Here is a 24,779-nt window from a genome sequence, read left to right as displayed (position 1 = left end):
AGAGCGTGTCCAGCGTTGGGGCCTCGCGCCGCCCCAGGCCACGGGTTCTCTGCCTCGTGCCGACGTTGCCCGGCTTTCCCACTTTCCAGAGCTCTCGGCTAGCATAGGCAAGGAAAAGCTCCAACGCCATACTTCTGCTTCCCACTATATTAAAATTCCTCTGAAGAGCAGAAGTGAAATGAAGCCGTAACCTTGGTTCAGACCCGCCGTTTCCTGTGGCGCAACAATGACTTCCCCCGAGAAAGCAGGAGCCCTCCTGAAGCAGGTGCGTGTTGGGGTGGAGACAAGGCCGTCTGAGTGAAAATGGAGTGGGTCCCAGATCAAGTTATTCCAGACTTCGTGTAAACCCGTCTCCAACGTGAATACTGAGGACACACACACGCAGAGACAGGCATATAGAAGATGACAGGAATGGCGGCCCTGCAGACTCAGAGGTCTGGTTTCCTGCTGGGATGGAATCCACTAATGTTTCAGCCTGATTTGTATTCATTCTTAAATTTCAAATCGAGACCTGTAATAGTTCTAGTATAGAGCCTAGGCATCTTTTAAAAGGGGATAGTGTGAAAAAGAATAAAAAGGTGTGCTTTTTTAGCTGCCTAAATTCTGCCACTTGTAAGCCCAAAACCTTAATTTATAAGCATTTCTACTTGTTTTATCTACTTGTTTCTGAACTGAGAAAAAGGGCTTGATTCTTGCAAGGTTACAATTTACAGAGTACCTGCTCTGTGGGAGGCACTGGGCTGGGTGCTAAAACATATCTTTTTTACAAAAGGTTTATATCAAAGAAAAGGAAGATTGAATCTGTGTGGAACCTGTGGGAGATCAAAATTCGCCACCTCAAAATATGTCTCTTTACCTTGATTATTTTCTCTGAAAGAAACTTTGACCTTCCCCCAAACTTACACCTAAAAGTGATAGACTGGGAGGGTTCTTCCTAAGCCCATTCTTATCAAAATTCTGTTTACCAAACATTTACACTGGTGAAGGTAACTCCCTCTCTGTACCAGGAAGAAGGGGGGATGACTTCATCTCTAGAAACTCTTAAATCTGCATACTCTTGTTACTGTGCTTTCTGGTCATCGGGCATAGCTGTCTCCCTTCCCACCCCCAACATCCTCCTTTGTCTGAATATGCTATTTAAGGTGAAAACCTCCGCCATTTGTTGAGAAACCCAGTTTCCCTGGTTTCTCCCATGTATACATGTTATAAAGCTTTGTTTGATTTTCTCCTGCTGTTCGGTCTCATGAGTCAATTTACTTCATACCCCAGCCAGAAAGGACCCAGCATGGGTAGAGGATAGTCTTCCTCCCCTTCAAACCAAAGAATTGGTTGTTTTTCTTTGTTAATCTAATTTTCTTCTTAAAACACTCAACTGTCAGCACCTCAAAATAAATTATGTTAATGCTTTTACACTCAAAGCCTAAGAAAATCCTGCCTGCCACCCCCATGCCCTGGAAGGAATCAGGAAACCAACAGGTTATCTAGCTCTAGAAATAACACGGCGGCTGGAAGGCAGGGATTACTCTAAAAAGCCGACAGCATCTTCACTCCTCTATGAAAACTCTGCTCTCTAGAATCACGCTTGGAACACGGGGAGAAAATTTGTCAGCCTCAGCCTCAGCATGTTTCCATCTGGGCTCTTTCTGGGAAGAACACTGCAAGTATCAGACCTTCTACTACCATCAGGTCAGATGAGTTTTAATTATTTTGTCTTATGAAGAAGTAACAGTTCTTGGAGAGCTAGGACTTTGCATTTTCAGCCCATTGCACACCTGTCTAAAAAAAAACATTATGCAATTTCTTATGTATTATAAGCATCATAAACACTACAAGTAAAAATGTTTAGGTTTTTTTCACTCTTGAAAACAGAGTTCTTAGAACATCAGGAAACTTATTTGAATTATGAAGAATAAACATCACTAACTTTTTACTCCACGCTTTAAAGCTATACTTCTAAAAACCCTGCCTTTCCTGTCCCTGATGGAGGAGGGTCCCCCATCAGTCTCTTGTGATGACTGGGAGACTCGGGCTTCACTTTCTAAAGGGCGGGATGGCAATATCCCATATCCCAGTAGATGAGAATAAAATGAACTGTTATCTGAACATCCTAAAATATTAAGACAGTTGAGTGCTTCCTAAATGAACACTAGAAACAGCACTGGACCATAGTGGAGGCAGGCTGGCCCCTGAGCATCTTCCAGAGGGCTCTGGGCAGGAGGAGACTTGGAACATGCAGAAAGTGATGATGTGGAAAAAAAGCAGTGAGGGGAGTCTTGGTTTCTGTTTTTGTTTCCTTCCTGCTGTCTCAGCAGGGGAAAAAAAATGAAAGGTTTCTCTCTTGCACTTAACCACTCCCTCCCCTCAAACATAGCAAAATAGAGGCTGGATTTCATGTGCTTCAGCTTGCTGATTCTGTTTGACAGGGGGATGTATTGGAGCCCAGAGGGGAGGAGCCATCTGAGTGTGTGAGAGACGCACTGGGACCTGAGCAAGAGTGGGAAAAGGACAGTGACAGTCAGGGCTGGACGCCCCCCACACAGTACCCGAGGTGGGGCCCGGGGCTGGACGCCCCCCACACAGTACCAGAAGTGGGGCCTGGGCTGGCTGCAGGATGTCTGGCGGGTGCTGGGAGGGTGTCATGGGTGGACAGCAAAGTCCCATTGCAGAGCCCACTGCACAGCAGAGCCCAGACAGATGGTGGGCTGGCCCTGGCGAGCTGTGCACAGGGAGAAAGGAAGTGCCTGAGAACACCACAACCTCCCAGTCTCCTTAGACTAAGCAAGCAACAGAGCCCCAGGCGCCCCCTGTGGGTGGGACCCCCAAACAGACCGAGGTTGATCCTCTCTCCAGCTGTGGCAAGTGGGGCACACAAATGGAAGTGCCTCCCACACCGGCACTGTGGGATAATTCATACCATCCAAGGCAGGGGAACTGTTTACAAAATTGCTTTAATTTGGCATATGTTGACGGAAATAAATTAATGAAAGAGTCTAGTCATTTGGCGAACCAGCTCTACCAATTCCACACCCCAGATGAGCATATACCCAGTCAGAGGAAACAGAAATATATGCATGTATACGAAAGTGGAAAGAGAACCAAAAACCTTTTTTATGCCTTTCAGAAGGTCACAAATTGAAAGCCCTTTAATAGGACAAAACTCAAGTGAACACTAGAATGTTTTTTCAAGGTCATGAAAAAAATGAATTCCAAGTCTATTTTATAAACCTAAAATAATATCATTTCACTGGCTTTTGTTCTAGCATTTATCAAACTTGCATATGAGTTTTTAGAAGGTGAATTCAGCCTAATTCTTAAGAAGTTACTGTCTCTGAATGGAAGGGGCCTGAAAACAATACAATTTCCTAACTGAGTGCAGAAGAGCAACAGGAAGCTGGTGTTCAGCCTCATCAGGGGCCTCCCCGGGGGCACAAGGCTCTGTGCAGCTCCGGGGCCCAAGCCACTTCATTGGGGCTCCTGCTCTCCGTCTCCAGGCTCACAGTGGACAGAACTCCGCTTTCTGAAGAAAGAAGTCACTGTATCACATGCTAAGAACACAAGATTCTAAAATACTTTGCTTCTCTCTGGAAGAATTCCTAGGAGCAAACAACATCAGAGGGACCCTCCAGAACCCAACTGGCAATGCTCTAGAGTTCCTGGACCCTACTGAGGTGTGGCAGGGATTCTGCGCCCAGAGCCATCAACACCAGTTCCGTCCGCTTGCTCCGAGCAGCGGTGACCAGACTCACTGGGCTGCTGCCACCAGGCTGTGCAGCCAGGAGCCTTGTCTGAAGAGCCAGGGTCCCCCTGGGTCCCCCTAGAGCATCAAACTCACCACCTGTGGCCTTATCCTCCCCTTCAGCTTGCTCAGACCATCTCGAGCGGTGCTTCTCAAACCCTCGGCCCCCAGCCCCCGACCCATCTGTGGGCGCCTCCTTGTCAGGGGCTCGCATGGGCACTCACTCACCTTCTAAGGCCCACAGCCAAGCTCTGAACCCCAGTGGTGTTCAGGGGCCTCTGGAACAGAATCAACGCCTGTTTGTTTTACAGGTGATGCCCTGACATTTGTGTCCAGGACAGCATGGGAGCTGGAACCCCTCCTCCTCCACAGACCTAGGAAAGCAGCCTGGGGAACCTCCTCACCCTCCATAGTGCACAGGCCACACCTCTCACCTGGTTTGTTTACTCGATACACCTCATCCCAGGTGTAGTTAGCAAGGTTCACGGGCTGCGTCACCCAGGGGTCTGCCACCAGCTTCTCCAAGGTGGTGCGCTGCTCGGGGACAGGCTGCAGCAGCCCAGACACGAGGTTCATGAGATCTGGGGACATAAAGACCCACACTAGGCGTGCAGCCAGTCTCAAAACTGCGAGGCCTGGGTCTGCCTGCCATGAACGCCTCTGACTGGGCAGGAGGGGGCTGTGGAGCCCCCATTTTTAACTAGCACCCCAGGGGTCCTGGTGCACAGGGCCCCCACCTGCACTTTGAGAAGGGCTGCAGGAGATGTTTGTCTCCTCTGAAATGAAAGCTTAGAGTTCAAGATCCCGCCTCGCTCACTTAACCAAGGTGCAGAGGTTCCTAACCTCGCCTGTTTCCGGGGGCTCTGGCTGTGCAGAGCCGTGAATGACACACGTTCACATAAGAGGAGAGGGGAGGGAGGCGGCAGCAGCAGAGTCCCAGATAAGCCCCCACAGGAAGGAGGCATGAGCTCTGAGAAGAGCCCTCAGACTTGAGTCTGGACTTGGCTCCCCTTTCTCCTAACAACATGGGTGTCATCTCAACAGAGCCGCCCTGAGCCTCACCATCCCAGAGGAGTGTCCTGAGAGCCTAGAGAGAGCATGTGGAACAGCCTTGGGGGTGGAACAGCATGCTGCAAGAGCCATGCTATCATAGGAATCCAGAACTCCAGCAAAGCACTAGAAACTTCTTCTAGGTGCTGTGTCCCCCAAATTCACATGTTGAAGCCCTAACCCCCATGTGATGGTGTTAGGAGGTGGGGCCTTCAGGAGGTGATTAGATGAGGTCATGGGGAGCCCCCATGTTGGGATTTGTGCCCTCGTAAGAAGAGACACCAGAGAACTTGCTCTTTCCTTCTCTCCACCATGTGAGGACACAGAGAAAAGGCAGCCATCTGCAACACAGGAAGAGGGCCCTCACAGGAACTGAATCTGCCAGCACCTTGACTCGGATTCCCAGCCTCTAGGCTGTGATAAATAAATGTCCGTTGTTTAAGCCCCGAGTCTGTGGGATTCTGTAAGGGCAGCCCGAACTGACTGAGACATAGGCTTCTCACCTAAGCGAAGAATCCAAGGCACAGACTTTATGCATGGAGACGCTTGTCGCCTCACTACTTAAAAGGATAAGTGACAGTGGAAGCACAGAATGTCAAGACTGGAAGGGACCTCAGAACCCTGTGGTCTGGCCACCAAACCCTTGCCAGCTCCTTGGGGTTCCTCCAGGTGTGGGTCCTGAGGTGGCCCGCTCCAGACTCAAGAAGTCTTCTCTGGCCACCGAGCCCACATCCGCCTCCCCCACGCGTCCTCACTTCAGATGCAGACCACCACTAGTGCCCGAGGTGAGCCGAGCTCACACTGCCTGCTCACAGGGAGCTTGCAGTGCAACAGAAACCCCCAGACTTCCACGTGAGCTTCTGGGAGTCAAGTCCCTCCATCGCCCCCCAAGTGATGAGTTTGTAACCCAAGAGGGTGATCTTACAGTCACTGCCACAGCCAAGTTTACAGGCTGCTAATGTCTGTCTCTCAGGAGAGGGCCCCTATGATCCAAAGGGGAACACTCATAAAAATAAAATTATCATGATGTTTTAAAGTCATATTCAAATTAGCCTTATGTTCAGATCAAAGTATTTAGAGGAATGGAAAGAAAGAGAAATGAGATTATCAGCATGGACAAAGGTGCACTGCTCTCAGAGACAGCAAATGGGGAGAGATGCTGGGCTGCCGTCTGTTCACTTCCTGCGGCCTGAGCTCACCTTCCGACACCAGGTACGGGGGGTTTATCACAGCCTCCACAGTCTCCTCCACCTCACAGAAGGGATTCTCCTCAAAGATCAGTGTGTAGAGCGTGACTCCCAGCGACCACATCTCCAGCTCGGGCCCCTGGTAACTGCAAGGAGGAGAGAGCATTTGGGGCATGCCGGTGCTCAACCCAGAGCACACCACACCAGCTCAGGAGCCCCAGCCCCCACAAGTCACCCGGGAGTGGCTCCCAGCGAGACTCTCCACACACCTCGACCACATCCTCAGTGTCCAGCACGTCTGCCCCCGGCCAGGCACCGGGGAGGGAGAGGAAAAGCAAAGCCACAGCACTCAGGCAGCTGAGAGACCAATTCAGGAGACAGAACACCACCCGCAAGGACGAGATGGTACACGTGGCACGTGGGAGCAGGGCAGAGCAGAGTGTCTCCGGTTGGGGGGAGGGGGTGCTTCCTGGGCAGGGGAGAACTCGAGGCACAAGGCCCCAGGGGTACTCGGCTCACCAGGGCCACTGGGAGCCGCAAGTGGTTGCAGAACAGGGTGCTGTGCCCTTCAGAGAGATCCCTGAGGCAACATGTGAAGGATGCTCAAGGCAAGGCTAGCGTAGGAGAGAAATCCTCAAGGATGAAGCGAGGCGACAGCAGCAGAGACACAGAAGAAAGTGAATGAGAAGGGAGCGGGGTCTGGGTTTCTGGGCCAACTGAAGGAGCAAGCTCCAGGAAGAAGCAGCCCAGGGGTGCACTGTCGTTATTTTTGGTCCTCGTAAACACCCTCATCCCGGCCACCATCTATCGGGCACCTGAGATGCTGACGCTGCCAGGCCTTTCCATGGTTCACCCTAACCCTCACAACAAACTAGCAAGATACACGTCGCCGTCGCTTTACATGGAAGAGATGGAGCTGCTACCCGAGTGGGCACTGGCACCAGGTCAACTGCCCCCACGCGCGTGCCTGAGGCAGTCGGTCCCTCAGGTCTGGAGCTCGGGGCAGTCTGGCCCGGAGAGCCAATCTGGGAAGTAGCGGCATTTCACCAGACTGCGAATTTAGACAAGGTGGCTGAGAGAAAATGGTGCGTGAGAAGAGGTCCCAGGACAGAGCCCTCTGCCGTCCAGGGGGCCACAGAGAGCCTGGGGACATCAGGAGGCAGAAAACTGGGGGTAGGGGTGAGGGAGTATTGACACGAGAGAGGAGAGGGGCCAGGAGGGGAGGAGGGAGTGGGGAGGGCTCAGGGCCTGCGGACCATGGAGCCCTGAGCAGGAGCTGGCCAGAGCAGCCGCATGGCAGGAGTCAGTCCTTGGTGGCCAAGTGGGGAGGGGTCGTGAGGACAGACCTCAGCACGAGCTAAAGCAAGAAAATCAGATTTGACAGCTTCTGTTCTTGTGTCATTTCTGTTTTGGAGAAGAGATTTCAAGAACTGTGGAGGCTGAAGAGCAAAACCCACTAGAGTAGAACAGGAGCCAGCAAGCTTTTTCTGTAGAAGGCCAAAGAGCCAGCATTTTAGGTTGTGGGCCACATGGCCTCGGTGGCCACCACTCCTCTCTGTCATGGCAGCACAAAAGCAGCCACAGACACTACAGAAGCCAGTGAGTGTGGCTGTGTGCCAATAAAACTTTATTTATAAAAACAATTGGCAGGGATGGATTAAAAAACAAGGCCCAACAATATGCTGCCTCCAGGAAACACATCTCAGCTCTAAAGACAAGCACAGGCTCAGAGTGAAAGGATGGAAGACAATACTGCGAGCTAATGGCAAACAAAAGAAAGCGGGTGTTGCCATACTCATATCAGACAAAGTAGACTTCAAGATAAAACAGGTAATGAGAGACAAAGAGGGGCATTTTATAATGATAAAAGGGACACTCCACCAAGAAGACATATCACTTTTAAATATATATGCACCCAATACAGGAGCACCAAGGTACATAAAGCAACTATTAACAAACCTAAAAGGAGATAAACAACAAGTGGCAGGTGAATTTGGCCGAGGGCCATAGTTTACCAACCCCTGGAGTAAGAAGACGTGAAAACGAGAAGGGAGGAAGCCAAGTTCCTGAGGATGGGACCTAGAATCAGAGCTCAGAAAACCTTTGGCCCAGTGAGATGGAGCGAGCGTGCAGGATGGACGAAGGAGCTCACAGGGGGACACTGGCAGGCCAGCAGGCGGAAGAGGAGGGAGCAGGAATGGTGCAGGGCAGGGGCTCCAGGAGAAGGAGGAGAAGGGGAGGCAGGAGGTTGATGAGCAACCCTGAGGCGCTCGCCCAGCTCAGAGCCTCCAAATGCACAAAAGTGCCACCGCCCCGCACTCCTCTGTGGGAGCTTCGCAGCCCGGGCACAGGAGGTGGAGGGCAGACAGCCACGCAGCGTGTGTCACAGTCCTGTGGACAGTGGACACACAGTCCCCTTCCAACACTGATGACATGACAGCCACCACAGGACAGCACAGCAGCCAAGGGCACTCTGGGCACCAGGGTAACCAAATTCTCTCTTAAAAGAAACTCCAAGGCCCTTCTTGGACTATCCCCCTGTAATATTTCATACTGTCTGGTGGCTCTGGAGATGACAGGGGAAGGGTTTATTTAGCGGTCCCTCCACACTCTGCTGTTGACAAAAGCCCATCATTCTCACAGGGGCCAGCCTGGCAGAGAGGTCTGGAGCAGGAGGAGGGCAGCAAGCCCGTGATGCTGCCAGGCCTCAGAGGACTCAGCATGAGCAGCCTGCACTTTTCACTTCCTGACTCTGAAATGAAATGTGACTTGAGCAGACACCGTGATTGGGGCCCCTGGTTACTTCTCACACCGATGCTGAGGGTTTCTCTGTGAGCCCAAGGCACAGCATGGAGACGGTGGGCTCCAGACATAGGCTGCCTGGGCTCAAATCCAGCTCCAACCAGGTCTGTCTGAGTGTCCCCTACACACCTGGCACCTGAGAACAGGACCAAATGGAGTGGACACAGAGGGCATAGCATAGGGCTGCAGCGACTGGCAGCAAAGGTCCATGAGACACTGTGACAGTCTGTCCCTCTAACCACAAACCCTCCTGTAGAGACATATTTTAACTACACCTTTCTGAAATCCGTGTAGGTGGTACAGGAAAATACCTGTTGTCTGGATCTGACCTAATAAGGTCCATTTCACACACATAAACACACACTTCATTTATATGTGTACGAGACAGAAATCCATGCATGTGCAGTAGAAAACACTGAGAACTGTTTCCACTTAAACCCCAGAAACCCCTAAGCAACAATTAGTGTCCTTTCCTCTCCTAAGTTCCCTGAGACCAGCCTTGCACAGGCCAGCCCCCTGCAGCTCACAGGCTTCCCAGGTACAGAGATGCAAACTCGGCCCACACACCCAAGGACCCTTCTTCTCCCCACAGCAAGAGCAGGAGGCTTGGCCAGGCCTTGAGCCCATGCAGAGTCTCAGGCCAGTCAGCACCTCCAGCCAAGGGTGCCATCTTCAACATGGATCCTCTGCATTAGCAGTTCCTCTACTGCTTGGTTTCTTGTATAGCCAGCCCAACAATATTTTATTGTAATAGATTATTATTACCATCATCAAGATAAATCCAACTAAAGAAGAATTCTCTTCACTTATTTGAAGAGTCCCATCTTTTGGGAGAAAATAATATAATGAATCCCTGTATTCATTGCCCAGCTTCCCTTGACCAATCTAACTTCGCCTGCCCGCCCACTCATTTTCCAAAACGTTACACTTTATCATTCAACACCCCTATCGCAAAGAGGCACAAATTGAAACCATTTTCCCACCTAAAATCCAACCAATCTTGGGGTCCCGGCGGACGATGTGAGAACAGGCTGCACTGCAGGGTGATACGTACGGATTTCCCATGAGAACTTCAGGTGCACAGTACTCGATTGTTCCACAAAAGGTATAAAATAGTTTTCCCCTTTCCAAGTAGGCAGCGGAGCCAAAGTCTATGAGCTTAATTGTGAAGTCCTCAGCGATCACAATGTTCTCATCCTTGATGTCCCGATGAAGGATGCTCTTCGAGCGCAGGTATCCCACCGCTGATACCAGCTGAAATCAGAAGGCCACAGGGAACTTTTTAAAAAAGTAATGCAAGTAAAATATGCATTTAAAATAAGGATTAAGGGCCGGCCCTGTGGCTTAACGGTTAAGTGCGCGCGCTCCGCTACTGGCGGCCCGGGTTCGGATCCCGGGCGCGCACCGACGCACTGCTTCTCCAGCCATGCTGAGGCCGCGTCCCACGTACAGCAACTGGAAGGATGTGCAGCTATGACATACAACTATCTACTGGGGCTTTGGGGGAAAATAAATAAATAAATAAAATTATAAAATAAGGATTAACAAGAAAAAAAGAAAAATCAACAAGAAAGGACAAAAAACATTCTTTAACTCATAATGAACTGGTGACAGGAAAGAACTCTGGATGCTGTTCTGAACCAGAGGAAAAGCAGTACCAGGCAGGTGTGCTCACTGTGGCTGGCACACATTATGCTGACTACGCAACAATGTGAGTATGTTGATTCTTTTTTTAAATTTCATTATTATTATTTGTGATAAGGACACTTAACATAAGATCTACCCTCTTAGCAAATTCTTTTTTTTTTTTTTTTTTTTTTGCTGAGGAAGATTCACCCTGAGCTAACATCTGTGCCAATCTTCCTCTATTTTGTATGTGGGTCACCACCACAGCATGGCTACCAAGTGGTGTAGGTCCATGTCTGGGAACCAAACTCAAGCTGCCATAGCAGAGTCTGCCAACCTTAACCACTAGGCCATGGGGCCAGCCCTGCAAATTCTTAAGTATACAATACAATATCATTAGCTGTAGGAACTATACTGTACAGCAGATCTCTAGGACTTATTCATCTTGCATAACTAAACTCTGCACCTTTGGCTAACTCCCCCATCTCTCCCTCACGCAGATAAAATACATGATTCTTAAGTTCTCTCTGTCTGTGTGCTACTGACGAAACCTTCCCAGCAGACATTCCCTTACCCAACAACACACACCATGGCCATCTCGGGAGGAGAGAGCGACAGACCATGAGCAGAAGCTACAAAGACACGTGATGGGCACTTGAATGAGTGTGGGTTGGGCGTTCAATGGGAAGTGGCCCTAAATAAAGCCTGAGTCCAATGCCTTCGGTTCACAGGGAGGGAAAGTGACTTGCACAGAGTTCACACAGCAATTTAGGAGCAGAGATGAGAACAGACGCCAAGTCTCCAAACTCCTACTGCAGGGCTCTAGCAGCTTCTCAAAGAGCAGCACTGGGCATCAGCCAAAGTTTCCCCAAGGTGTGCGGGATTCCCAATGATGTGGACTTAAAGTAATTCCATTGGAAATGGGCTTTATGACAATAAGCCAAGTGTGTTAGTCTCCACTCTGAAAGGCTAAGGTTACTACAATCCACCACTGTCTCTAGAAAAGCCTACACTGCACATTTCATAACAGAGATCAACAAAGTAGCATTTCAGTTAATTTTAAGTAAAATTAGTAAAATTTCTGACTGCATTCATAATCTGGACACCAATTGTACCAATGAACATAGTGATTTCATGGATGTAGTCAGTCATTTTGATCATTAGAGATAATTTTATATCTACAAATGAATATCTTTGAATCAGAAGCAATAGTTTATGGCAGGTTAAATAAGCGTAATTAATTAGGTTATAATTAATAAATAGATATATATTTATATACACATATTGCAAGCATATACATACCTGCATGTTTATATATAGAGACACATTTATATACATACATGCATGTGCACACAAATGCATGTATATACTTATACATTTTATATACATACATGAACACACATATACACATGTATACACATATACCTACATGCATGTACACATACATATCAGGGTCCTGTCAGGAAACAGAAACCACACACAAATCTGAACATGGAAAGTTTCATCAAGGTTTATTAACTAGTACCAAGAGATTAACTACAAAGGGGTAAAGAGAACTTGGAAAAGAGGCCAGTCTTCCTGCAGGTCCCTCCAGTGCCCTAGCTGCACAGGAGAGCTGTCCACAGGCCCCAGCCCCCTGCCACAGAGCAGGCCCCGATGGACGTGGAGCTGAGAAGCAATACACTGATAACTGGCACTATGTGAATACACATTTATATGTGATAATACAGTTCTGTAAAACTGTGAATCCATATTTACATATGATAACACTTATTATGTATATAGATGTACGAAGGGACTATAGATACTTCTTGCAAAAATTGTAAAGTACTGACCACTATAATTACCTATATCAGCAGCCCCAGAATTAACAACAGTTAGGCAGCAGCTTTTATTTTTTTATTTTATTTTTTTTGTGAGGAAGATCAGCCCTGAGCTAACATCTGCCAATCCTCCTCTTTCTTTTTTTGCTGAGGAAGACTGGCCCTGGGCTAACATCCATGCCCATCTTCCTCTACTTTATATGGGACGCCACCACAGCATAGTTTGACAAGCGGTGCGTCAGTGCGCGCCCGGGATCTGAACCGGCGAACCCCAGGCCGCTGCAGCGGAGTGCACGCACTTAACCGCTTGCACCACCGGGCCGGCCCCTAGGCAGCAGCTTTTAACAAGCGACTCCTAATGTTACATCATACAGACACTCTTTTTACCATGAAGATTTCACAAACAAATCTTTGCCATCAATTAAATCAGACGAGTATATAATCTTCCAACATAGGAAGAGGGAGATTCTTTTGGCAGAACCACAATGCCTGAAAGTTACAATCAAGTGCCTCAGAGACTTAATTTCAGAAATCCGATTCTGGGAGTTTATAGCTTTGAGGAAGAAATGTCAATTTACAGAAGCTGTCATTAGAAATCGAGTCATCTCCAGGAAACAATCAAAGAGCAAATCTGTGAACTGTTCACATCCCCCTTCCAGATAGTTCTCAGTTCTTTCTAGGGAGCTAGGAACAGTCTAGATTGGAACGACCAGCTTCTCCTTAAAACTCAAAACAAGAATTACTGTCTCCCCTCCACCCCCAGTTTCTCCCTCTCCCAGGAAGCCTTTCTATTTTGCTGATCACTCTCCCATTCCAATAAAATAATAAATTGAGTAAGATGGATACATAAATAGACATGAAATAGGCTAAGACAAATACTTAGCATAAAATGAGTCTGTCAGACTCTCAATCTTTGCTGATTAATTAACTGAATGGCTACCATTGAGCACTTACCACGTGTAGGACATGTGCCTCAGGGGCCTCTCTGACTTCATCCTAATAGCCTCACGACACTGGTACTCAATGACCCCTACTATACAAATTAGCACTGATTTCCTGGTGGTGGACAAGGATTCAGATCAAAGGCACAGGTCTCAAAGCCCAGGATGGTAGCTTTGTTGGCTAATTTTTGAGATTGGTGTGGATATTATATGTTTATAAATAAACTTTAGTCACTAAACATACTTCTTCAATCATTCCAGGATAGTATCTGGCCTCATCCTTCCTTCCCAACCTCACTTTCTCTACTTCAAACCATAGAATTCTCTTCTCAAAAATATATATCTTACTCCATAAAATCCACAAACTGAAGGCTAGATCCAGCTCACAGAGAGAACAGAGTGTGGATCACTGCTCTCTGCAGCCTCGGGACCAAGCACCCAGGCCCACATTCTCCCCAGCACAGCTCTAGCCCGCTCTCACCTGTCGGAAGATGTAACTCGCCAGGGGCTCGTCGAGGCTGGGATGACGGTCAATGAAGGCAAAGAGATCCAGGCCAGAGCCATGCTTCTCCATTACGAGCTGAAAGAACCCTTGGTTTTCAAATACATCCAATACCTGGAAAGAGACAAAGTTGGGTCCGTCTCTGCCGAGATACCCTCAAGACGACACATTTAAGATCTCTTCATGTGAGCAACGTCAGGGCATCACCAAACGAGAAACATGGCTCCACCTTGATGATGTTGGCATGCTCCACCCTGGACAGAATGGCAATCTCTAAAGTAACTTTCCCAAGTTTGGGATCCTCGATCCAACAATCTTCCAAAACCTTCTCCTTCTTAATAAACTTCACCACCACCTAGGAGGAAAACAGAGAGGAGAAGTAGCTGCAAACATTCCCCTCACGTCCCATCAAGCCTGGTGCCCACTGCTGGTTCACAGCGCCAGACAGAACCTCCACATTCACCTCCCCCGAATCCCAGGGACGTGGAAGAAGAAACCTAATGATAAAGCCCTGCAGCGCGAGGAGACAGAGAGGCATGTCAGCAGCTGACCAGACGCGCTGAGTAGACCTGCCCGTCTGCAAAGCGGATGGACTGGAGCAATGGAGGAGCCAGGTGGAGCTGAGGAGCCACGGCCTATGCCAGAAAGAGACCCCTGGAGACCACGGAGTAGGTGCTCCTGAGAACAGCCTGTATCACCCCCATTTCTCAACTGAGTACTGGACGTCCTGGCCAAGAAAATGAAACAAGAGGCCTGAGAACTAGAAAAATCAAACAACAACTATCATTCATGTTGATTCTGAGAACTAATCAGAGAGTTCAGCAAGATTGACAGACACAAGATAAATATGAGAAAAACAGTGTCAGTACAATTAATAATAGATAGAAAAAAGATAATATTTGTAAAGGAAACAAACACTGTAAGTCACTGAACAATAACCTTGTCCCTCAACAGAATACTTGCTGCTACATGACTGCTGGGCACACACGGTGAGCAGTGACCGTGAGCCAGGCCTGCCCTACACTTCAGCAAGACCTCAACAAGATGACTGGAATCCCCACCCTTATGGAGCTCATCATCTGCCAGGGAGACTGACACTACACAAAATGCATTGTGGATCAGGGACAGTGAGCGCTAAGAAAATGAAGCAGGGAAGCGCCAGGGTGAGGGCCTGCGAGGGCTTCCGGAGGAGGGTCTCCTGAGAGGAGCCCGAGGGAGGAGAATCCCAAGCAAAGGGAAGATGGAGCCAAGGTTCTGCGGCAGAAGCGTGCCCACGTGTGGGAGGCACAGCAGGCAGCAGGGGAGCTAGAGCAGGCTGCAGGAGGGGAAGGATGACTGAGACGGGGCAGGAGCTCAGGTTCAGACGTTTAAAGGAGAAAAGGCTGCTGCTCGTCCAGCTCCAGAGTTTAAGTGGACAAGAAAGAGGGCTGTCTCCATGAGCGCCAACACACCCCCAAAATGAGTTTCAGGGAGAAAGAATTAACAGAACAGACGAGTAGAATTCTCTTAAGGTAAAGAAAGCTTTAAACATTTAGATCAAAGTCTTACCAAGTATCAAGCAAGAATAAAGAACATACACAGAAACAAATCCTGCTGAGATTTCTGAAGTCCAAAGATTTTTTAAAAAATCAGGTTGCTGGCAGCAAAATTCGCTTCAAAATAATGCCAGATGACAACAGAAGTGGGGTCTAAAAAAGTTCTGAAAGGATAAAGGCATACCACCACTTAAATATGAGGGGAAAAAACACATGTTAATATATGTAAGGACTCAAAGTATACTACCCATTCATCCTTCCTAGAAAAATTAGTAACAAATATATTCCAGCAAGTGAAAAATAAACACAGGAAAGAGAAGAAACTGGATATAAAAATAATGGAGACTTAACAAAAGAAGGACAAGGTTTGTACACTGAAAACTTACAAAACACTGTTGAAAGAAATTAAAGAAGATGTAAATAAACAGAAAGATATCCCACGTTCATGGATCACAAGAACTGACATTGTGAAGACAGCGAGACTCTCCAGATGATCTACAGACTAAGACCCTGGAATGGTGCTCTGTCCTGTGAACTACCTACTTAACCCTTAAAACTCTCCTTTCTGATTGGCTGCTTTACTTAATAACTTGTAGGCCTAACAATTAAATCGGCATCTCTGTTTTCTGAAAGGCAAAAATACTCATTTCTTTTTAAACCAAAAGAAGAAATTTGGGGCTTCTTTCTCCTTCTTTTAGGCATAAAGGTCTAAAGAAACCCCTCAAGTCTATCGGATTCCTGATCGAAACCAAGAATGAAAAGTTCTGCCTCGGATAAATTAAAGATGACAACAGAAACTTCAGAATGAGACTGCTTAGAAACACGTGACAACAAGAGCAGAATACGTTAACACCTCTAGAATTGGCCAAAGTGTACTCAGAAGACTCAACACTGTAAATGCTTTTATTATTAGGTAACAGCTTAAAAGATACACATTCAATCCAATAAGCTAGAAAAAGCAAAATTAACTCACAGAAAGTACAAGAAAGGAAATTAAAAGAAAACAAAACAAATATTTGATGAATAAAATAGACAATTTGTTGGGGCTGGCCCGATGGCACAAGCGGTTAAGTGTGCGCACTCCACTGCAGCGGCCGGGGTTGGCCAGTTCGGATCCCGAGCACGCATCAATGCACCGCTTGTCAAGCCATGCTGTGGTGGCGTCCCATATAAAGTAGAGGAAGATGGGAACGGATGTTAGCCCAGGGCCAGTCTTCCTCGGCAAAAAAAGGAGGATTGGCAGATGTTAGCTCAGGGCTGATCTTCCTCACAAAAAAAAAAAATAGACAATTTGTTGGCAACTCTAGCAAAGAAAAGAGATAGTGAACATATGAATTAGGACAGCCAAGGGACCACAGACACAACTACAGACATGACATCACGTGCACTGATACACCACCAACGCTGCTAACTCTGCAGCCCTCTCACAACTTTGACATTAGAAGAAAAAAAAAACTCATGCATAAATATAAATGAAAAATAATCCCAAATAAAAATATTAGCAAACCAATTTAGCAATGCATTAAAAGAACATTATGACATGATCAAGGATTGAGTCTATGAATGTAAGCTGATTGATGTTATTCATTATATTAATAAAGAAGGCAGGGATACGATCATGTCAACAGATGCCGAAAAGATATTTGAGAGAACTTAGCACTCATTATTTAAAAAAAAATTTTTAGTGAGCTGAAAATAAAACGAAATATCGTCAAACAAAAGGGAGCCATCAAGAATGAAAGGAGCATTGTCACTGACCGTGAAACACCAGGAGACCCAGTTGCGTCCCTGTGATGAACACGGCTCTGTGGGTCTGAGCCAACGCGACAGGAGGAAAGGAGAAGAAAGGGGGCGATGAGATATAAACAACAGGACAGGAGAGACAACTGTCGTTACTGGGAGAGTAATGATCCTCAACCTAGAAAATCAGAAAGGATCCCCTGAAAAATGATCAGAACCAGCAAGACTTTGATACACATATATGATGCAGCTTTGGTAAATTCCAGCAGTAAGCGATCAGAAAGTGCATGGTGAAAAGATCCCACGTGTGGCCCTCCCAGGAATCAGCAGGCTGGGCATGGGGATATCTGAGCATCTCTGGGGTTCACAGGGACAGGCATTACTGTCACCATGTCAATTCCTCCAAATCACAAAACGCCCAGGAACTACAAATCAAATCCCAACAGATTTGGGAGGGAGGGGCAGCAAGGTCTAAGGCTCATTTGGAAGAGGAATATGACGGCCATGATCACTGAGGTGGAGGAAGGACCCTTGCAGGTCTCAATCTGAAAATTGGCAGGATGTCAGCCCCTGGGTGTATGAAAGGATGAGGGGTGGTCCGCCAGTGCGTCTGAAGCGGCAAGCAGGATGGCCAGGCGGGAATGTGTGTGCGCCCGGGAGAGCCCTCCTGTGTCCAACCCCGAGGGGTACCAGGCCGTGTGCTCGGTGCTTCACACGGAAGACTCCTTCTATCCCACTGGAATCCCAGAGTTGAGACGCTAAGGGACTGAAGTCATGGAGCCGTCTGAAGTGGGGCCCGGCCTGCTTCCCCTCAAGAGCCAAGGTACCTCCTTATTTTCTTCCTTGTCCACCGCAGTCCACACGAAGCCAAAGGCCCCACTGCCAAGCGGGCTCAGCGTGCTGTACTTGTGGGAGTACGCGCCCTCGCAGGCAGCCAGCCCTTCCAGCTCTACAGCCTTGGGGGGCTCCTCAAACCAGGGTTTGGTTGTGAGCACCTGTGAATGCAAAGGAAGGTCTGAGGGACCACACACAACCACACTGAAGAAAGGAGGCAGCAGCAGGCAGGCACGTGTCATCCCACTGTCCCCAGCAGCCGTGCCCTCCTACGGTGGGGGCAGCAGCACTCACACCCTGCACTGCCACTTCCTGCTCCTGTGCCCACGGGGACCTGGCCTGAGAACCACTTTCCACAGGGCATGCCAGGAGGCCTCAACATATCGGTCCAAACTGGCACACACGTCAAAACATGTTCACACCCCACCCTGCAAGTGGGGCATATGCAGATTTAAAATCCTACATGTGGCTTCATACTTACACAGAATATTAGAAGACAGTGTGAAAGAGCCACAGATAGACCCTCTTCCCATCCCAGCAGAAACAGAGAGAGAGAAAAATGCTGATTGGAAAACGTTTTCCACACAGAAAGATGATACAAGGCAGGAGCTGACTGCAGATACCAACTTCCCCCAGACTGGATCCGGGCAGCTCGCACATGGAGTGGCTGGAGCTAGGCAGGCTGGCCAGCAGCAGGCGGGTCCACGTGGCTGAGTCCCGGTGGCTGTGGAGGAGGTCTTTCACCAGCCAGCAGCAGAACAGGGTCACAGGGCCTTGGAGCTCCACCCGCTTCACCTCAAACTGCACACCTGAGGGGAAGGTGAGACAGCACAGCCCTCCGCTGACTCTACCAACACAGCTTCGTGACGAAAAAGGCACGCTCCCCTAGAACAGCATGAAGACAACGTACAGCCCCCAGGGCAGGGGCAGGGCCAGAGAGCAGAGGGCACAGAAGCTTAGAGAAGGGGCAGAGAAAGGCCAAGCAAGATGGCAGCAGCTCCAGACATCCAGTGGGGCAGCCAGAGGCCAAGGGAGAGACCTGCAACCACCTGCCAACTCAGAAAAGCCCACAACACCTGCATCAACATACCCCTGCTCGAGGAGTCTCCGCCTCTGGGTGAAAGGACACGAATGGCTTCAATGGAGACCATACGGTCTGTGCCTCCTCTCGTTCATGGAGCCATATTACATGTAAACCATGCTCACTTATGTACCGTAAAGCACGTGCATTTCTACACACGTGTGCATGCGCTTCCACGGAGCCTCTAGGTATCCACCCAACAAACGTGTTTATCTTTTTTTTGAGGGGGTGGTTTACAGGGACTTTATTTTCTTCTTATTGTTTATATTTTCTAATATTTCTACAAATAACAAGTATTACTTAACTTTTTAAAGTCTAGGAAAAAAGCTCTAGTAATCAACACTACGAAATCAGCAATAACGAAACAACTGGCTAAAATAATGTGGACCTGTTATGAAATTAGGAAAGTAAAACAAACAAAATCACCTCAAAGGGGCAAGTGAGGGGCCTGGTCATCACCTTCCCAGAGCGGGGACTTGAGACCAGAGCAGCCTGGGCCCCAAGAGCAGATGAAGACCCACCACAGGACCCCACAGCTTCACACATCACTCCCAGCCCCGCGTGTGACAGCCGCTGTCTGGCTGGTGGCAGCCCGGCCCCTGCTGCACGGAGCAGCTCCAGGCAGGGCACAGAGGCAGCAGGGACCTCAGGCTCCACCTTCTCAGGCATACGCACTTACAATCCTGATTTTCAAGAGGTAAACTCTAACTACTTTAATACAGCATTTCTCCCAAAACTATTCAAGGGGTGAAGCCATCAGATCGCAGGATGAGGAAGCCCCTGCACCCCACTGCACTGTGCTCCAGGGGCAGCACGCGGGTCATTGGGAGACTTGGGACATGGACACAGACACGGACACACACATCCCCTGCTGGGACGTACTCAGCCGCGAGCCATCTCGGTGGTAACAGCTCCCCGCGTAGGTGCCCTCCTGAATCTCATGCTGCAGGCTGGCGGCCCCGGGCATCACAGAGCTGTCCCCTTTCACTGGTGTAGAGGTGACCTGGATTCCACTCAGCCTGGGCTCCTCTAACGGGCACACATCCATGGGGCTGGCTCCTGACAGGGGAGGGACGCAGCCTGGGCTCTCTCTGCCACTCACTTCATGGTATTCGGAGGACACCACATACGTCTCAGACGGTTCTGTCCCATCAAGTCCCAGACAGCTCTCACGGAACCGCCGGCCTTCACCAAGATTGAAACAGGTGCCAGTCAGCAGTAACAACTCCCTGTCATCTAGAACATCTGACCTCTGCCCCTGCAAACCGCTCACATCGACATCAGACTCCACCAGTGAAGGAGAGGGCGTCCCCACGAGCTCAGACAAAGCACAGGAACAGTTTGAAGAAGTTCGGTCTGTCCATTCGCTGAAAAAGAGTTCCTTGAGGTTCCAGGAAAACGAATTCCCGTCAGCCTCCTGGGCCTCCACTGCATCCAGGACACCAGGGAGGTCTGTGGCTAGGGCGTAACAGGCTGAAGAGCTGCCCGCATGGCCGCTGTGCAGATCTCTGCCTCCCAGGTCACACACTGACATAGGGGCAGAGAACCGGGGGTGCTCTGTTGGGACCAGCTCGACATAGGAGATGTCCAGAGGTCCTGAAAAGCTTGATTTGGACAGCTGCTCCTTAATTAAGCACGTCTGCAGCTCTTCTCTGTCATTCTTCACTCCCAGCCATGGCTCATCCAAAGTCGGTGTCGAGAAAGAAAGTCGCACCATCCCGGAGGGGGTAGGGGCCGAGTCCCAGCTTCCCTGCTGTACACTCTGCTCACCCCCGGACGCAGCGCAGTGCATCAGGATGCTCTCCCCTGCAGGCTGTTCCGCAGCATGGGGCTCAAGCATAGTGGCATCAGCCTGATGGTTTGAATTGCTGGCACTGCTCAAACCCGTCTGTTCCAGCTGTGCTTCCTGATACAGGCCACAAGTTTCAACATTCCTGCTCCTGTCCTCAGTGGGGATTGGAGTTTCAGAATCTTCTTCACATGAAGCAAATGGTTTTGTGCTCACTGAGTCAGACCTACTTCCTCCCAAAAGGTCCCATCTGAGGCTCTTTGTTGCTGCAGGTTCTTCTTTCTCCAGGACAGCGTTCTGCTGGTCCTCAGGCAATGACTGTTGGCTGTGGGCTGGTGGGCATCCTTCTGAGGTGTTCCACAGATCCTTGGGCAATGACTGTTCCTGGGCTGGCAGGCTTCCTTCTGGGATGTTTCGCTGGTCCTTGGGCAATGACCACTCCTGGGATGGTGGGCTGCCTTTGGGCATGCTGTCCAACCTGGGGATTGTAATATAGATGACATAGTTACCTGGGGGCCACAGAAGAATCAAAAGGAGAGATCACATGGATTCCCCCTCTATCAGAGACAAGTACAAAGCATTTAACGCCATAAACTTATGACAGGAAAAAAAGACTAAATTTCATAACCAAGTTAAAAGATAAAACACCAATTCACATAGTCTCTAGATAAATCCACATTTAGCCACGATTTATCAAAGAATGCCACCGAGCACCCAGGACCATATGCTCAAGGCTTCAGTCAGCATTCTCACTTCATGAGTGGGGCTCCCACACTAGCCACGCAGCCAGCCTCAGCCCACCTACAAGGTGCCCGAGGAGGTGTGAGAGGAAAGGAGATGGGATTTGAGAGTGTTTTGTACACTACACAATGTGAAACTGTGATTGGCTACAAATACCACTGGATCTCAGAGCTGACAGGGAAACAGCTCAGAAAAGGCCCACGTGAGACAGAGCAGGGAGGCTGGCAAGGACGGGGCTCACAGGGTGGGGGATTAACTGGTTCCTAAGACCCGGAACAGAGAGCCCACAAGCAGGTTCAGGAGGGAGTGACCACTGAGGAAGAGGCTACCACAGTCCAGACAGGGCGATCCGCAGGGCTGCGGGCCCTGTGTCAACACACCCCAACGGCTGGCAGCCACCACGGCACCCATGTGGCAGATCATGCTGAGCGCCTGCCCCATGTCGGCCCAGGGCCAGATGCCGGCACCAAGACCAAGGGAATGTGGCCGTGCCCAGCCTCGGCGGGGCAGACATACCAGTGATCTGGTAAATGTTGCACCAGAGGTTCATAAAGAGGCACAGGAGAGAAAGGACCCATCTCAAGGATGGTTCCACAGAGGAGGGAACTGTGAGCAGAGTTCCGAAGAACAGCAGGAGTTTTCGGGGGAACCAAGGGGTAGGATGAGGGTCTACAGAGGCCAGGCAAAAATTATCTATGTCTCTTGCTACATCTACCCCATCTTTCTCTCTCCATCTATCCCATGCCAAAAGACCAGCCCTTGTGCCCATCTCTGGGGAGCTGCCCGTCCTCTGCAGAGTCAGCAGATGAGGCAGGAGGGTCTCACTCCCCTCATCAAGCAGGGTGGGCAACTCCTCCGATGTGGCACAGGGTCAGGTCCAGGGCAGCTCTGCACTTCCCCTCCCATCTCAGAATCTCCCCAGCGGGAAAGCCTTGAAGAGCAGGGGAGGCCTCCTCCTCCTCCCTCCCACGCCCTCTCCTCAAGTTTACACGATGAGCAGCCCAGGGATGGCAGGGCCTCCAGCAGCAGACACGTGGGGACCTGAGACCCCCACCAGCTTGTCTGGGTGCGTCACTCAGGGTCTCAACACCTGATCTCTAGTCTAACAATCAACTTGGCTTCATCGTCAACTGGCTGGACACAGTAAGACCGAGCTCTCAGGATCCCTGGGAGAGTCAGAGGAAGCACCAACACAGTCCCTAGAGTATAGAACACTCCGTACATGTCGCTTCCCTCCTTCCTTCCCACTCCTCAGCTATTTTTACTGTCTAACTTGTTTTCCTGACTAGACCGTAATTATTAGGGATGAGCCTTCAAGTTTTTGCAATGTTTATTTGTTGAGTGAATAAGTGAAAGAATGAGTAAGTGAATGAGGGAGTGAATGAGTGAATAAGGGAGGGAGTGAAGGAAATGACAGTAACTAACTATACTGTCCATGTGAGAGATGCAAATCAAATGCTTAGAACTGTGAGATCAAAAATGTCCAGTCTAAGAGAAATACAGGAATCGGTGCATCTGGTAGAACTTCCTCATTGCACACATCCCAGAAAATAAACTCCGTCCACAGCACTGACACCAGCGATCGCCCGCAGGGGCCAGGCCCATTCAGCTGCATACGCCCCTGTGCGGGAGCAGGATCCTCCTCCCTCCTCATCCATGGGTGAGCACCCGCAGGAGAGCCAGCAGTTACGCTGCTCAGACACCAAGAGTGGACCCTGTGGTCAGGAAGGAAAAGCCAGGGAGTCTCAGCAAACAGGAAACCACTGTAATGTCTGTCAGCAGGAAAACTCCTCCGTGAACCACGGTGCTCCATGAGAGGTGCTGGTTTTGAGGTAACACCACATAGAAAGGTCTTCAAGCCATATCTAAGTGTGCGTACATGTGCACACACACACATTAGGACAGCGTGCAGTGTGATCCTGTTTGTGTTAAAGGAAAAGAGCAGCTGTATGTGAGCATGCACACGTGTATAATATACGTTTATATTAAATGCACGGGGAAAATGGTCTAGAGGGATGTGACTGCTGCCAGTGGTTCCCGCTGGAGGAGGTTGGGAGAGGGTCACAGGGACTTTTGCTTTTTATCATTATTCTTCTGTACTTTAAAGAAACACATATATTCACATATTACCTATTTTTAAAATAATTTCAAGAAGACTAGAAAACGCAACAACGTGGATAAATCTCCCAGACATAATGATGAGCAAAAGAAGCCAGACATGAGGGGATGCACAGGTCAAGTTCAAGGACAGGCACCTCTGGCCTATGTCCTGACAGGGGCAGCAAGGGGCACCGAATGGAAAGGGAGCTGGGTGCCCCCAGCTGAGAGTGGAAAGGAGCGCGGATCGCACACCTACCCACAGTTTGGCACGTTACCGTACACTATATATCAAAGAGATTTTTTTTTATTTTTTTTATTTATTTATTTTTTGTGTGTGTGAGGAAGATCAGCCCTGAGCTAACATCCATGCTAATCCTCCTCTTTTTGCTGAGGAAGACTGGCTCTGAGCTAACATCTATTGCCCATCTGCCTCCTTTTTGCCCCAAAGCCCCAGCAGATAGTCGTATGTCATAGTTGCATATCCTTCTAGTTGCTGTATGTGGGATGCCGCCTCAGCATGGCCAGAGCAGCAGTGCGTTGGTGCGCGCCTGGGATCCGAACCCGAGCTGCCAGTAGCGGAGCGCGCGCACTTAACCGCTAAGCCACGGGGCCGAACCCTCAAAGAGATTTTTAAGAGAGAAAACTGGTTGAAAACACACCAAAATGCTTTGCACAATAGGACTGTGATAACTGAACAGTGGACTTTTTATTTCTACCTTTCTAAATTTTCCAAATTTTCTAATATGAACTTCCTCTACCCTAAATAGACTATTTTGTTATTTAAAAATGCACAAAGAGAACAGATTCAAATTATTTTAAAAATAAGAAAACTATGCTTAAATCAATTCCCTGGAACCTACCTAAATGTTTCCTTATCCGTAGAATGGGAACGGTCTCAGAGGCTGCTGAGGATCCACCAGGTAACGCGGAGAAGCGACTGCCATCATGGTGCCCTGAGCAGGCACTCAGTGCTCATAGCTCTCACACTGTTACCGCTAACAACTCAACATCTCTCTAGGGTGCTCCGCATCTGCCCACCACCTGCCTTGACCTTCAGCACACCTGCACCTTCCACAGAGGACTTACCCCGGAGCGGGGGAAGATGGGAGGGAAGAAGGGAGACAGCCTCCAGTGTCCGCTTGGGCCTGGGTCCCAGTGAAGGCTTCTTGGCTGCCCACTGGCTTTAGGGTCTCATCTTGTGGCAGAACGTGGTCACCAGCTAGCACGATGTCAACCCTTGGATCTAGCAGCAACAGCAAAAAAGAGTGTTTTCCATCTGCAGGCACACCCTG

General features: G+C 49.2%; 1 protein-coding gene and 1 long non-coding RNA gene across 5 annotated transcripts in view; one reads left to right on the top strand and one right to left on the bottom strand.

Annotated features, from left to right (window-relative positions):
• Positions 1 to 5: 5 nt before the first annotated feature.
• Positions 6 to 24,608, top strand: LOC147912281 (uncharacterized). Its single transcript, XR_015550058.1, has 3 exons — positions 6 to 1,686; positions 10,390 to 10,486; positions 24,370 to 24,608. It is a non-coding gene; the product is annotated as an uncharacterized LOC147912281 (long non-coding RNA).
• PASK (PAS domain containing serine/threonine kinase) overlaps positions 2,931 to 24,779 on the bottom strand; it is a 39,282-nt gene continuing 17,433 nt past the window's right edge. For all 4 annotated transcript variants that reach the window (XM_087424569.1, XM_087424571.1, XM_014785483.2 and 1 more), the window contains 10 exons: positions 24,574 to 24,730; positions 19,740 to 21,124; positions 18,404 to 18,585; positions 17,770 to 17,937; positions 13,897 to 14,022; positions 13,647 to 13,781; positions 9,830 to 10,029; positions 5,986 to 6,119; positions 4,171 to 4,317; positions 2,931 to 3,517 (listed from right to left, as the gene is read on the bottom strand). In XM_087424569.1, the coding sequence (XP_087280695.1) occupies positions 3,408 to 3,517; positions 4,171 to 4,317; positions 5,986 to 6,119; positions 9,830 to 10,029; positions 13,647 to 13,781; positions 13,897 to 14,022; positions 17,770 to 17,937; positions 18,404 to 18,585; positions 19,740 to 21,124; positions 24,574 to 24,730 (2,744 nt within the window). In that variant the 3' untranslated portion in view covers positions 2,931 to 3,407. The remainder of the gene's footprint in view (positions 3,518 to 4,170; positions 4,318 to 5,985; positions 6,120 to 9,829; positions 10,030 to 13,646; positions 13,782 to 13,896; positions 14,023 to 17,769; positions 17,938 to 18,403; positions 18,586 to 19,739; positions 21,125 to 24,573; positions 24,731 to 24,779) is intronic.

This window comes from Ceratotherium simum, chromosome 37 (assembly GCF_057802395.1).
Source record: "Ceratotherium simum simum isolate JZ-2026a chromosome 37, ASM5780239v1, whole genome shotgun sequence".
NCBI lineage: Eukaryota > Metazoa > Chordata > Mammalia > Perissodactyla > Rhinocerotidae > Ceratotherium > Ceratotherium simum.
The sequence above is the reverse complement of the archived record's forward strand: the minus strand, read 5'-3'. Positions and strand labels throughout refer to the sequence as shown.